General features: G+C 42.9%; 1 protein-coding gene across 1 annotated transcript in view; it reads right to left on the reverse strand.

Annotated features, from left to right (window-relative positions):
• The window catches only part of Dnah11 (dynein axonemal heavy chain 11), a 319597-nt gene that overhangs the window by 22850 nt on the left and 282148 nt on the right, over positions 1–14599 (reverse strand). The window contains 6 exon segments of the mRNA XM_059279404.1: positions 5744–5971; positions 8474–8601; positions 9444–9592; positions 10734–10927; positions 13207–13329; positions 14321–14491. Coding sequence (XP_059135387.1) covers positions 5744–5971; positions 8474–8601; positions 9444–9592; positions 10734–10927; positions 13207–13329; positions 14321–14491 — 993 coding nt within the window.

Consider the following 14599-nt stretch of genomic DNA (forward strand, 5'->3'; position numbering starts at 1 on the left):
TATCTACCCCACGTTTTGAGGCAGTTGTGCATTCACACACTGGCTGATGAGCAAATGAACATCAGAAAACAGGCAGCAGGGTGGGTACAGCGCAGTGGGCAGAGGGTTTGGTCCCCAGCACAGCACACACAGGGCGTGGTGGTGCAGCCTGTCATCCGAGCGTGTTGGTGGCAGAGGTAGGAAGATGAGAAGGTTCAACATGTCTCAGCCACACAGAAAGTTAAGGCAAGCCTCCACAAAACCATGTCAAGAAGACACAAAGTAAAAACTTAAAAAAGGAAGGAAAGAAAAACACACAGATTGTCAACAGACACCTGTGTTTCTACAATAGTATTACTGGCACTTGATTTTATATGCACGTTCCTCATGGAAGAAAGAAATCTAAACTCTTACTCTAAAAAGTATGGTTAGTGTCATCATTCTAGCCCACCCCTTGGGGACCTGCCCTGCATCCTGAAGTAAATCCTCAAGGAAAACCCCTCCCTTCTTCTTCCTCTTCCCCTTCCTCCGTTTCTCGCCATGGGGTGTGCACGCCTCCGCTTTCTCTTTTCCTCCCTTTCTCTTTCTTCCTCTCTCCTCTTTCCCTCTCTGTTTCTATTATAATAAACTCTCCATGTGGATGCTGTGTCTGCATGGTATGAGTGACTTTCCACCGCACCACGACACTGCCTACCGTGTATGCATGGTGTCTCCCTCTCACCCACCAGGGCACCTTGGCCCAACCCGCCAAGGCCTCCCGCGTGCTGTATCATTACAGTTAGTTTGTATGAAAGAACCCCAAGTGGCGATCCTTTATAAATCTTCAAAGGCAGACACCCTTGAGCTGAAAGAGGTGTAGGTTGACAGTATTCTGCAAGAAATGGTTCTCTTGACATCTTGGTCTCTTAGTGATCAAATTTGCAGAAGCATACAAATGCTTGAGGAAGTAAAATGCTAACATGAAATGAACTTTGTTCATTTTCAATGTGCATGCATGTAAATTCTAATTTAAGAAGAGAGATTACAAAGATAAATTTAGGGGTAGGGAGATAGTTTGGTGGATAAGGACCCCTGCTGTGAGAGCAAAAAGACTTGAGTTCAAGTCTCTAACATCCATGTAAGAGTTAGATATGACAGTGTGGACCTGCAATCCCAGCACTGCTGTGGGGTGGAGACAGAGGGATCACAGGAGCTTGCTAGCCAGTCAGCCTGGCCAAAACGGCGACCTTCAGGTTCAGTGAGAGACTCGATCTAAAAAAAAAAAAAATACAGTAAAGAGAGAGAGAGGAAGACTTCTGGCATTATCCTCTGACTTCAACGTTAAGTGTGTGCTCCTGCACACATGTGTATACCTTCCCCACACATGTAACCATGACACACACACACACACACACACACACACACACACACACACACGCACCTCCTCCCCCAAATCCTATAGATTTAAGGCAGTGTGATTAAATTTGGCCTATGAAGTAAAAGTAGTTCTATTATATCCAATACACTACTATTTGTTTTATAAATTCTGTAGTTTTCATAGTTGTCTGTGGTCAACTGCAGCCCAAACAATATTCAGTGGAAAACGCAAGAAATAAATAGTTCTTGCATTTTAAACTGCTTGTTTAACAGTGTTATGACTGTTCGATTTTACCATTGTTAATCTCTTACTGTGGTAAATTTGCAGGTTAAACTTCATCCTATATGAGTATGTATGTATAGAAAAAGACAATTTATGAAGGATTGGTTTCCAGTTTCTATTGGGCATCTTGGCACATAAGCTACAAGGAAAGGGTGTGACTCAACATGAATTTGTGGGATGTGTCTTTGCAAGACAGCAAATGTGTTCCCTTTGTCACTCCCTGTTCCTTCTCTCAATCTTCTATAAGAACATGGTGACAAGGATTCACACGGGGCTGGGTGGGTGACAACAGTGTCACCCACGAGCTTGGAGGGTGTGTTAGCTACTTTCCTGTCGCTGTGGTGAAACATGAGGACCAAGTCCTACAGAAGGAAGCATTTTAGCTTATGGTTCCCAGGGCATAGAAGTCTATCCTGCTGCAGAGTTGGGACAGCAGGCTGCAGGCATGGAGGTATGACAAACAGGAAGCAGAGTGATCAAAATGGCAGTGGGGCCAGGTTATGAACTCTCAAAGCCCGTCCCCAGTGACAGACCTCATCCAGCAATGTGCACCTCCCATAACCTCCATGAAGGGTGACATTGACTGGGGACCAAGTGTGGAGCCTGTGAGCTTCATTTCTCATTTACACGACCACATGACCTGCCTCCAGAACTCTCATGTGGCAGGGAAATTTTCTACCTTGTTTAAGTCAGTGTTGTCTCATTAAGAACATCTTCCAAAAAGAGCCAACTCTGATTCTGATAAAAGGGTTCCAGGAGCCCATCTGCAGCCAGCCAGGGCACAGATGACTACCTCCCAGTGAGATGACCTGTGATAGTTAACGTTGACTGTTAGTTGATAGGATCTTGGATCACGTACAAGACAAGCCTCTGGAAATGCCTGTGAAGGCCTAGCTAGATTAGGTTGTCTGAGGTGGGGAGACCCACCCTAAATATAGGCAGTTCCATTGACAGGGTGGGGTCCCAGAAAGGGAATGGCACTCATGGCTTTCTGCTTCCTGACTGTGGACTCAATGTGACACAGCTCCTCTTGTTCTGGCTGACATGTCTTCCCTGCCATGGTGGACTGTATGCCTAGAATTGGAAGCCACATGGCTTTTGACTGGGTAGCAAGAGGAGAAGTATCTAGAACATGATCTGAACAAAAAAGGCCTTCTGTTCCAGATGTTACAGCAAGCCAGCATCTCTGCACTTTTCCTCTCTGTAGGTTGTTAAAATAGGCTTGAGTGGACGTTTGATAAATAGATTAATTTCTTTTTGCTTCTTAGGGTCAAATTTAGACTTAGTTTTCAAGAGAACTTTTTCTGGTAGAATGACATTTGTGGTGATATTGTGTCCCCCAATATATTGTGCACCCTAATAAACTTATCTGGGGTCAGAGAACAGAACAGCCACTAGATAGACACAGAAGCCAGGCATGGTGGCACACACTTTTAATCCCAGCACTTGAGATCTCATGTCTTGCTTGGGAAAGACACACACCTTTAATCCCAGGAAGTGATGGTAGGAAGCAAAAAGGTGTATAAGGCGTAAGGACCAGGAACTAGAGGATTTAAGCTTTTAGACTTTTAGCAGCAGTTCAGCTGAGATCCATTGGGATGAGGACCCAGAGACTTCCAGTTTGTGGAAACAGGATTGGCTGAGAAGCTGGCAAGGTGAGGAAGCTGTGGCTTGTTCTGTTTCTGATCTTTCAGCTTTAACCCCAATACCTGGCTCTGGGTTTGTTTTTATTAATAAGACCTTTCAAGATTCATGCTACAGATGTTTTCTTCTTTAAAGATATTAAAAGTCCTTTCAATGAATATACCTTTCACTTAATATATGTAGTGGTACAGACAGCAGTTGGTAGAGCCTATACTTTCTTGAACAAGTTAGAGCAAGTGGTCTTAACTAGAGAATTCACATAGGCTTTGAGGAAATCTTTCCCTATCAGCATAGTTTGGAATTGTGTACTTCCCTAGGAAGAGTGTTCAAAGTTGTATCCTTTTCACCAAAACACTAAAGGATAACTGAACAGAAGCATAATTTTTCATGGAAGGAATATTGTTATATATAAGGACAAGTCTCTCAGAGAATATAAACATAATATGTATAAACTTTTAAGTATCAAATTCCTGTTATATGTGTATTTTTAGAAAGAACTTGAAAATTCTTAATAATCATTCATAAATGGCCAGAAACTGTGAGATAATAAAAAGACACCTGCCACAGTGCATAGAATGAGCACATTGTAAATATTTAAGATTCAACGTGATTTTTTGAGTGCCTACTGTTTATAGTCTTATTTATAACAGACTATAAATTACATAGATAAAGAATTAACTATATCCATCAACATTTTATTCTAGAGGTAGTCATTCAGTATATGTGGTACTTTGAGTATAATTTACTCCGATTAGCTCATAGGGAGTGGCACTACTAGGAGGTGTGGCCTTGTTGAAGTAGGTGTGGCCTTGTTGGAGGAAGTCACTGTGGGGGTGGGCTTTGAGGTCTCCTATGCTCAAGATGCTGTTCAGTATCTCAAACCAATTCCTGTAGCCTGCAAGATGTAGAACTTTCAGCTCCTTCTCCAGACCATGTCTGCCTGCATGCCACCATGTCCTGCCATAATGATGATAATGGACTAAGCCTCTGAAAATGGAAAACATTTATTTGGGGTGGCTTACTTTATAAGAGTTGCCGTGATCAGGCTGTTTCTTCACAGCAATAGAAACTCTAACTAAGACAGTAAAATTCCTTCACTGAATTTGGTATTGACCCTAAAAAGTATAAGAAAAAAGTGAAGCATGTTGGCGTGCTTTATGAAAAATAATATTCCTAACAGAGTACTCAGTATTTATCACCAAATCATATGTAATTCCTCCTTAGGACTTATTCCACTCTAATAACAGTGCTATTTATCAAAGCTTTCCAAGAAATTAGAAGAATAGCAGCTCATGGCAATATCAGTAAGGGAAACTCAAAGACTGGATTATGATCTAGTAAGATATAGCAATTTGGGTGAAGAAAATGATTGTAATTAAATTAATTTGCACGTAATATTATTTGGGAAGAAAACAAAAAAATAAATAGGAATGCTGTAGTTTCAATGTGAAATGTACTGCACAGGCACCTGTGTTTAGTACCTGTTTGCTGTGGTGACATTTTGGGAGGCTGTGGACCATTTGGAAGATGGAGCACAGCTGGAGAAAGTGGGCTGCTAGGGGGTAGGCCTTGAAGATTATAGCCCAGCCTGTTTCCTCAGCCACCCACCCTCCTTCTTCCCTCCCTCCCTCCCTCCCTCCCTCCCTCCCTCCCTTCCTTCATTCCTCTCTCTCTCTTCTTTATGACCCTGCCATGTTACAAGGAGTCCCAGCAGCAAGCTCCTAGGGTAATGGAAGGAGCCCCAGTCATCATGCCTTCCCCACTACCATGGATGGTATCACCTCAAACTGTGAGCCAAGATAAAGCCTTACCTGCTCAGTTGCTTCTTATCGGGTATTTGGTTGCAGTGACTAGTACCTACCATAACATTTATTATCAATATCAACCAAAAATAGTGGCTTTCAACTTAGAAATATCAAAGCCAAGTCTGCAATATCACATTGACACTGTACCTACGCCATCACTGTTGTCATCAATAGCTCTGCTTTCTGTGCCAAGACACTACTTCATTAGATACACATTCCAGAAGCAGGTTCTCAAAGTTACCTAGGTCATGCTTTATTTTCTTAACTTTAGATGAAACATAAATGCATTACCAGTCATTAAAATAGCAATAGGTGAAATTTCTTCCAAAGACTAACACACATGAAAATAGAATAGGGGACTATTTGGGAAGAGGAAGGACATCAGTAAGAGGGCGCACGAGAGAGTAATGAGGGGATGGATATGATCGGTGTACTTTATGTACATGCATGAAACCCATTACTTTACAATCAACACAGACCAATTTAAAAAGAGGGAGAAAAAAGGAGTACCCATGAGCACATGTGGGCACACACACATAGACATGCATGTACATGTGTGCACACAAACCCAAAGATTTCACTTCTCCAGTCTAAATAAGATGCACGAGCTGATGAAGGCCCTGCGCTGTCTTGAGAAGACACCAACTTGTCCGACTAGCTGCATCTGCTTTCTTACCTGGTCGAAGTTGCACAGAGCAGCATGTAGGCTGGCCAGCATTCCTGTGGGGGGCTCATTCGTGATCTTAATGGAATTTTCCAGGAGGCCTTGAGGGATGATGTGCTCCTGCGGGGAAGGTGCAGCCTCGGCACTCATGAACACCCTGAAATCTCTGTGACTCCCTTGGCTGAATTTTTCAAGGAGTTTCTCCAAGGTTCCCAGCCACTTGGCTACCAGATGGATATTCTGCAAGACAGCAGGACTCGTGACTCCTGTGCCGTTTTAGGATACGACATGAACTACAGTATGAGAACTTTTTCCTGTATATAAATATGTTGACAACTCAGAGAGCCATGGCATGTTTCTGGCCTTGAATTCACAGTGTACGCCATCATGCCCTGATCCTTTGTTTTTATACAGGGAAGGAAAAGCAAACCCAGGTAGACTGGAGCACTGACTGCATTAAATCCTGTAAAATCACTGTCTTTGTAAAGCCGAGTCCCCCAGTCCACGTGACCTGTTTCAAATAGTGATCCACCAATCACTTCTGAGACGGAGTTGCCTACAACTTTGCTTTGTTATAGTTCAAACCCAAATGCGGAGACATATCTGGGTTAGCTCAATAAAGCATAAGCTCTAACAGGCGTAAATGTATCTGATCCCTTACTTCATCTGGAAACCTCCTCTATTCAAACTCCTCATTAGCATATAGACTCAAAAGATGGAAGGGAAGAAAGGCTAGCCAAAAAGAGCACCATCCCTCATTTGTAAGATGCTCTGTGTATTTCTAACATACTCTGCTTCTTAAATCCCAGCAGTCAGTAAATTTCCCCTTCCTCAAAGACTCATACAGTCTCTCTCTCAACATAATTATTTTTTGCTTTGAATTTCATGCATTGCAAATTTGATCTTCCAATGTTATTTATTAGAGTGTGTGAGAGTATGTGCGTGTATGTGCATGTATGTGTGCGCACGCACTTGTGTGTGTGTGTGTGTGTGTGTGTGTGTGTGATGTGTGTATGTCAGAGATGATTAAAAGTTCACTCTTTTCCTTCCAAAGTGGTTGTAGGTGTTGAAATCAGATTGTCACCTTTTCTATAGCAAGCACTTTTACTGAGCCTCCTGACAGGCCCTGAAGAAGTTTTGATATGGTGATTGAAATATCATACCTATATGTATGTAATTATTTCCAACAGAAAAAAAGTAAAAAAAATGGAAACAGCTACAAAAATGGGAAGTCAGATACAAAAGGGAAGGGTAGAAGTTTTCTCCGAAATTTGTGTGCAAAAAGAAATCTATGCCAGTGTGGTCATTATTCACTTTCATTCCAGTGGTAAACGCTGGACAAGGAGGCATTCTGGGTTGAACAGTGAGCCTCCAGAACAGATATGCTGAAGTTTGAACTGAGCTTCACAATGTGGCCAGATTTAGATATAGAGTTCTTTCAAAGGGTCATTGATGGTTTTTAGCACGCTCTTACCCTGACAGGAAAAGTCACCAAACATGACAGAATCCACTAACGAGAGTTTTATTCAGACAAGGAGAAAAGGATAGATATCAGGCCTGCTGAAAGGACACATGTGTGAAGGGGCGGGGGCACCTGGGGGCTGTCTTTTAAAGACAAAGCCGCACCTGTGCACACAGGCCCACATGGCTATTCCTCGCATGCTCTTAGATCACGTGGTTGTGCTCTGAGCTTTACGCAACCATGCAGCCATGGGGGCATGGGTCACACAGGATGTATGACCTGGAAATGACTAGGCGGAAATGACTAAATGTCCGGCTGGGCATGCACGACCAAGGGGGCGTAGTTGGAATTCCTATCAGTAATTAAGGCTAAATATGGCCAATACAACAGTGTCTAGGATTAGGTCCCAGAAACCCAGAAGGAAAAATCATATTCAGATGGCCACTCTATTTCAGGGACAGAGGACTCAGAAGAAGCTAAGACTTCATCTCTTAAGACTTATAGCCACTCCAACTGTGAGGAATTAAGCATGTGTCATGCAAGCCAGTCAGCCTGATACTGTGCCATACCATCTCTGTGAGCTAGCTATTCCAAGACTCACTTTCCTCACCTCTACATGGAGAGCAACACTGACCCTCGAGCTTTGCCATAGTGACTGGAGACAGGGTATTCCATGAGTTGCCTCAAGAACCTTTGGACAGATTGTATCACACACCAAATATCCATTACCAGTCATACTGATAGCTAACAGGGCTTGCTGGAGGGACCAGTTCAGATCCATGGTCCCCCAGAGCTGGCCTGTGTTCCAGGGTCTCTGGGGGTTATTAAAATTGTCAGCCAAGAAGAATACACTGGAGGACACTGGGTTATAGAATCTTAGACCTGTGTGTATCTGCTCTAGAAGGGACTATAAGAATTGTCTACTCTTAATTACTTAATTTACGAACAGGCTATGTGACTATTTAGGGGACAAGTAGAGTTGTGGAAGAATATACATAATTCATATATTATATGTGTGTATTGCATATATTACATATATTACATATATATGTATGTTCATGTATAAAATGTTCTGTCAACTTTGAAGTGACAGTTTTCCACACTATAACATTAGGATGGCCATCTCTATTAACTTGCTCATCCCCATCTCACCTAGAGGCCTTGTGAATGTGAGAGGGTCTGCAGATCACCTTGCCCTAGAATAAGGGCCCCTCTCTGCTGGGCAGGGAGGGCAGCAGAGGATGGCCTATCCTTTGGGTCCATGAAAGCCTCATACTCACCTGAAGGATGACCCAGTGCCCTCCAGTGGCAGCTTTCTCCAGTGCCATTTCTGCCACCAGCTCCTGACCTTGCCCTAGAGACACATTGTGGAATTTTCCAGAGTCAATTGTAAACCCAAGTCTTTTGCCTGTGGAGAATACAACGTGGGGGTGGGGTGGGGAGAGAGACAAATGTTAACTGGAGAGGAGAGTCTGAAATTCTCCGGTCTAATATACATTTGTGGCCATAGCTGCCACCTGATAGGTCACCTTCCTACGCAATCCTAATGACCTCTCTATTGTTTCCATTGGCATTATTTTGAGTTCTCTCCAGCTGCCTCCCTACAAGCATTTTGAAAAGCCCGTGGAAGTCGTTTCCTTTGGTTTTATGATAATGAAGCTTTTGACATTTTGATAGATGGCAGCATTGTTAGTGAGCTTTCTAAACTCCTGCAGGAGTAGGAGCATTTCCCTCAGAAAAAGGAGCAACATGTGGTAGATATCGCATCCGTTTTGAAGGGATTGGCTCATTGGGTAAATGTACCAGCTCTCACCTTGTGAGGCTGCATTTAAATGGAGCCCAGGCAGGTCACAGCTACATTAACCTGGTATTCCTGGAGCAGGCTGTGGGGAATAGTAATCCGGAGCACAAAGCGACAATGTCTCACACAATCGAATAGAGTTGCCCTAATGACCATTATTTAGTCACAGGGGGTACAAGATTACATGAGCATGGAGAAAATTGCCCTCTGGCCCTCATATCGTCAAAAGGTGGAAAACACCACAAAAGAACCTTGCATTATGCCAACCAGATGAATGTTCTGTTGGAGTATTTCTCCACACTACAGTGTTATTAGTTGTGCATTTTCCACACACCCAATCTCCAACAAATGAAAAAAGGAAAAAAATAAAAGATAACTGAACAGAAAGGGTGGGCAGGGGCTGCAGACAGAAGGCAGGGGAGGGGAGGCCCTGCCTCCTGGCTACTCACCAAGCACCTCTAGGTCCTTCAGGGCATCAACACCTGGAGACAGGACGAAGAACACCGGGGTGGCAGGGCTGCTTTCCTCACATGCTTTCCCCAGATCCAACCTAGTCCTCTCCACATACTTTGCACCTAGCTTCTCTTCTACAAAATTTCTATTTAAGAAAAGAACATGCAAAAATAAAAACAACAGCAGCCCCCTCTCAAGAAAACAAAACAAAAATATCAGATGACTGATTTTGAACTTGAAAAGCGTTGCTGCTTGGGGAAGCTAGGCACAGGAGAGAAACAAACGATGTTTACTGTTAAGAGGTGTCTTTAGGAGAGCCACAGGAATCCAAATAGATTTGTGCAGGCAGTGTATTGCTGAAATTGCCTGACTTGGGACACAGAAAATCGGAAGCCTACATTGCATTTTGGGGTCCCCTTCTGAGTACCATCAGCTGTCCACATATGGCGTTGTAGCCCCCAAACCTCCTGCCAGATTCCCCCATTACTTATTAACAGTTCATTAGATTTGCCACAGTGCAATTTTCCAGCCTGCTGGGCTTCTCATGAATATACAAATGCTTTTTGGGGTGTTTCTAACAGGGAAGTGCAATTAAGCAGGGATTATTTTTCTGCAGCATCAGACCTAGCAGAAAGCAAGTACTGCAAGCAGAATGAACGTGTGAAGCAGGGTTCCACAGAGGCCTCTGCAAATGAGACAAAGCAAAGGAAAGAACGTGAGGCACATGGATACTGTGGAAGAAAAACGGCCCACGGGGGGATGAAGTGGAGAACGCTTTGGTTGGTGAATTCAAATTAAAAGAAGACTGGTGTGAATTAAGAAGGGTATTACCATTTAGACGTCAGGAGGGCAGAGAAAAAGGCCAGCGAAACTGCCCTGTGGATTGTGGTTTCTGCTTTTAAAGTGTACTGACTGTAAAGTTTCAGGGCCATGGGAAGCTCCATGAAGAGAATTTGCTTTTTGTTTGACATGCAAAACCTTTAGAGCTAACAGGCAGCTAGTAAATAAAAATGATGGAAATGGACAGTGCATGCTCCAGGTCTCACCACTCCGCCGATACCCAGACCTTCCATGAACATCACCACAATGTCCTCGTCCCTCCAACTCACTTCAGAATTGAGCTCATTGGAAGGGTGTGCCAAGTCTGCACATAGACTAGGTCACTGTTCAGTGTTTAGCAACATTTAACACTGATTATAGAATTGAAATCTTAGCAGAATTCCTCCTCATTCCTAGGACCAAGTTCCTTCCATTTAATCCGTGTTGCTGAGAAGGCCATTGCTCACCTCAGGGCATATGCCATCCTGTCAGGTCTCACTGCTCTCAAAATAATTAGCTTCTGTATTAAACTTTTCTTCTTCCATTCTTGCGGCAACTTTTCTTTTTCTGGGCACTCCGATTCTACCCATTTCCTCCACTGCTTGGCAGATCCTTCCACATCTCTGTCTAGGCCTCGGAACTCTTCCATGAGGGCAACTGCCTGCGATTCAATGTAGGAACATGTGGGAATGCCATGAACACAGTTCACAGCTCCAGCAGACTTATGGGCAGCCCTCATATTGCTCTGAAGATTTTCTGCATGCTTTCCTGCCCTACTTAGAGCGGAGGCTCAGTGACAACCTCCAGGTCTCTGAGAAGCCTTAGCAGGAGATGGACCGCTGTGTGAGTGTGTCCATGATGAGGATAGATACAGCACAACTTCCTTCCCAGCTCTTTTCTAACTCTGCATGTTTGTCTGTAACTGTGTTCCTTTGCTGAACGCTCTTGCTGGTTGACCCCTTCCCTTGCCTCCCTTCTCCGCAATTCTAGCAAACGCTTTTTTCCTTTCCTATTCCTGGTTGACCGACTCTCGTACTGTCTTCGTAACCCACTATTTTGTGCTGTCTGTTTTATGTTGAGACCCTGAGTTGTAACACGTTATGAATCCATAATTTTTTTTAAGATTTATTCTTATTATTTTAATTATGTATATGGGGGTTATGTGCACATGAATGCAAGTGCACCACAGGCAGTTGTAAGCCTCCTGATGCGGGTGTTGGAAATTGAACTCAGGTCCTCAAGAAGAGCAGTATGTGCTCTTAACCGCTGATCCATCTCTCTAGCCCACAAATCCATAATTCTAAAGTGATAATTGAATTGAAAATACAAATTTCTAAAATTACTGTCTAGGGGCTGGACAGATGGCTCAGTGGTTAAGAGTGTACTGCTTGAGCAGAATACCTGAGCTCAGTTCCCAGAATCCACATTGGCCCCTTACAATCACCTGGAAACCGAGGTCCAGGGGATCCAATATCTGCATTCCTGCATTAATGCCCATGCATAGACACACACATGCACACCAGTTTTTAAAAGTCTAAAGGATCTAAATATACTATAAAAATAAAGTACAAGTTATTTTCAGTGCATGGAGCATTTTCCTCTTAGAACAAAAACCAGAACAGACCTAGTATGTGTTGGTCATTATTCAGGCCCTTGGAGATGAGGACTCTCAGCAATAAGATCTTCTATCAGAAAAATAGAGTAAGTCCAGCCATGGCTTGGGAGGCAGGCAGGGGCAGGCAGATCTCTGTGAGTTTGAGGCCAGCTTGGTCTACAAAGGAAGTTCCAGGACAGCCAGGAATGTTAAACAAGGAAACCTTGTCTAAAAAAAAAAGAGTAGGATGACTTAATAGTGCTTAAACACTATTATTGGTGTACATGCATATACGTAGGTGTGTATGCATATATACGTATGTGTGTATATACACACAAGCATGGATGCGTGCATATGCACATGTGGAAGCCAGAGGTGGAGGTTGGGGGTCTTCCTCAGTTACTCTCTACATTATTACTATTACTATCATAATTATTTGGGGGGGATGGTCGTTTGAGTTATTATTCCTCTGTAAAGCCCTGGCTGTCGCTCTGGAGACCAGGCTGGCCTTGAACTCAGAGATTTGTCTGCTTCTGCCTCCTGGGTGCTAGGATTAAAGGAGTGTGCCACCATCACCCTGCTAGCCAATCTTAGTTTTTGAGGCAGGATCTCTCAATGAATCTGAAGCTTACCAATTCTGCTATATCTACAGGCCAGGAAGCTCCAGGGATCCTCCTGTCTCTGCCTCCCCAGTGCTGGGGTTACAGATGCATGGCTACCATATCTGCATTATGTGAGTACACTTTACAAATTGAACTCTCACTCCAACCCTAGCTTAACCATGTTACAGTAAGAATAAACTACTATATTGTGCTATAGAACTGTTGAGAAAAGGTAGAAAACTATAATTTAAAAAAGAGGCAGAACAAGGGAACTAGATTTAACTAAATTAAAGAATGATCTTTTATATCCTTTGATTTTTTTTTATCAAAGGTCATGACAGATTCTACATAATTACTGATAACTTTCCCATCCATAAATAGGCCAAAAGCTCCTTTATCTTTGGATAAGAAAATAGCCAAGTGAATGATACAAAGTATATAGTATGTTTCTAAAATGTAAGGGATATCCATATCATCTTTTCTTAATTCATTTCTTTTATGTGCATTGGTGTGAAGGTGTCAGATTCCCTGGAACTGGAGTTACAGACAGTTGTGGGCTGCCATGTGGGGGCTGGGAATTGAACCCGAGGCCCTCTGGAAAAGCAGCAACCCTCTTAACCGCTGAGCCATCTCTCCAAGCCTCTCTATATCATCTTTTTTATGAATTGTTTTTCTACATTTAAGAAATCTATTGTTTGGGAGAAAAAAAGATTTAAGAACCGAGAAAACGAGTTCCTCGTGTACCTTGACAGCGCTCCAGGACTGGGTGGTCAGAAAATCAACAGGACTTGAGTGAGTGTGCTCAACTGTAAACCGAAGCAGGAAGTCCAGCTCCAGGGGCTCGATCTCGTTCCTTCTCAACAAAATCTTGAGAGAGTACACATGTGCAAAAGATGAATTGGTTTCCATCAAATTCACAACACAGGGAGCTGCCACCGTTAGACAAGCATGACTAATGAGAACCCTAGCAGGGTCTATTCTGTATTTGGAATAAAGACTCTTAGATTATGCATATGATCTCAAACCAGCAATGAATAGAAAATACTTGTGAGGGTTCATTTTTTCCAGTTCCAACCCTACAGCAATAAACAACATATATGAAATGTGCTTTCATACCTGCCCCACTGGACTAGCTCCTAATAGCATGCTTATTTCATCAGAGCCTGGAGTCATTTTCCTTCCTTATCGTTGACCCCTTTATTTAAGCCAAGTCTTCTGTAGAAGTTTACGTGAAAAAGGAAGAAATGACAAGCAGGACTCACTGAGAATTGGAGCATGAGTCTTGGATGGAGCTTTTTTACTTATTCCTTGAAGCAAAAAATTTTTAAATTGCATTTTTAATTGATGTATTATAGATATGTGTGGAATGTGATGTTTTGATACATGGTTACATTGTGGGATGGCTAAATTAAGCTAATTTGTTGTGGCATATATTAATCATTTTTAAAATTTACTTGTTTAGAAAAACATTAACTTTATATACAATGGGACACTATGTAGCTTAGAGTCCAACTTCTGTCGTTAGCAACAACATAGATGAGCCCATGTGAGGTCTTTAAAAGGATTGTGAGAAACTCAGATCTGGACTCATAACCCTGACCTCAAAGAACATTTTTGGTAGGAGCTAGAAAGCTCGTGCATAGAACCCGAGACTATGAAAGAGCATCTCACTGATGTTCCTTAGGGTAACAGTTGTCAGTTACCTAAACCAAAGCACCAAGGCAAAAGCCATTACATGTTCAAGTTCATTGTCATCAAAAGTTTGTTTCTCTTTGGCAGGAAGAAAATGCTTAACAAACCACAAACCAAGGTGTCGACCCGGGGTTCCTGGGAAGCTTCAAGGGACTGATGTCCTCACCTGAAAAGTCATCTGGGACAGAAATGTGAGCTTGTCCTTCTCAAACAGTGCTTGACTGGCATAGAGGAAGGTGGCATGGGTGATGCTCTCTGTGAGGATGCAGATGCGGTCCTGAGTATCCTCCACCTTGTCAGCCTGCTCAATGGCTCTATGGAACAGTGTGTTGAAAGCCTGGAAGGGTTAATGCAACTATTACAGGGTAAAGTGATGCTTGCATGTTTGGCTAGCCTCAGATACACAGGGCACAGTTTATTCTTTATCTATGGGGAGAGAGGACAA

The sequence above is a fragment of the Peromyscus eremicus genome, chromosome 14 (assembly GCF_949786415.1).
Source record: "Peromyscus eremicus chromosome 14, PerEre_H2_v1, whole genome shotgun sequence".
Lineage (NCBI taxonomy): Eukaryota > Metazoa > Chordata > Mammalia > Rodentia > Cricetidae > Peromyscus > Peromyscus eremicus.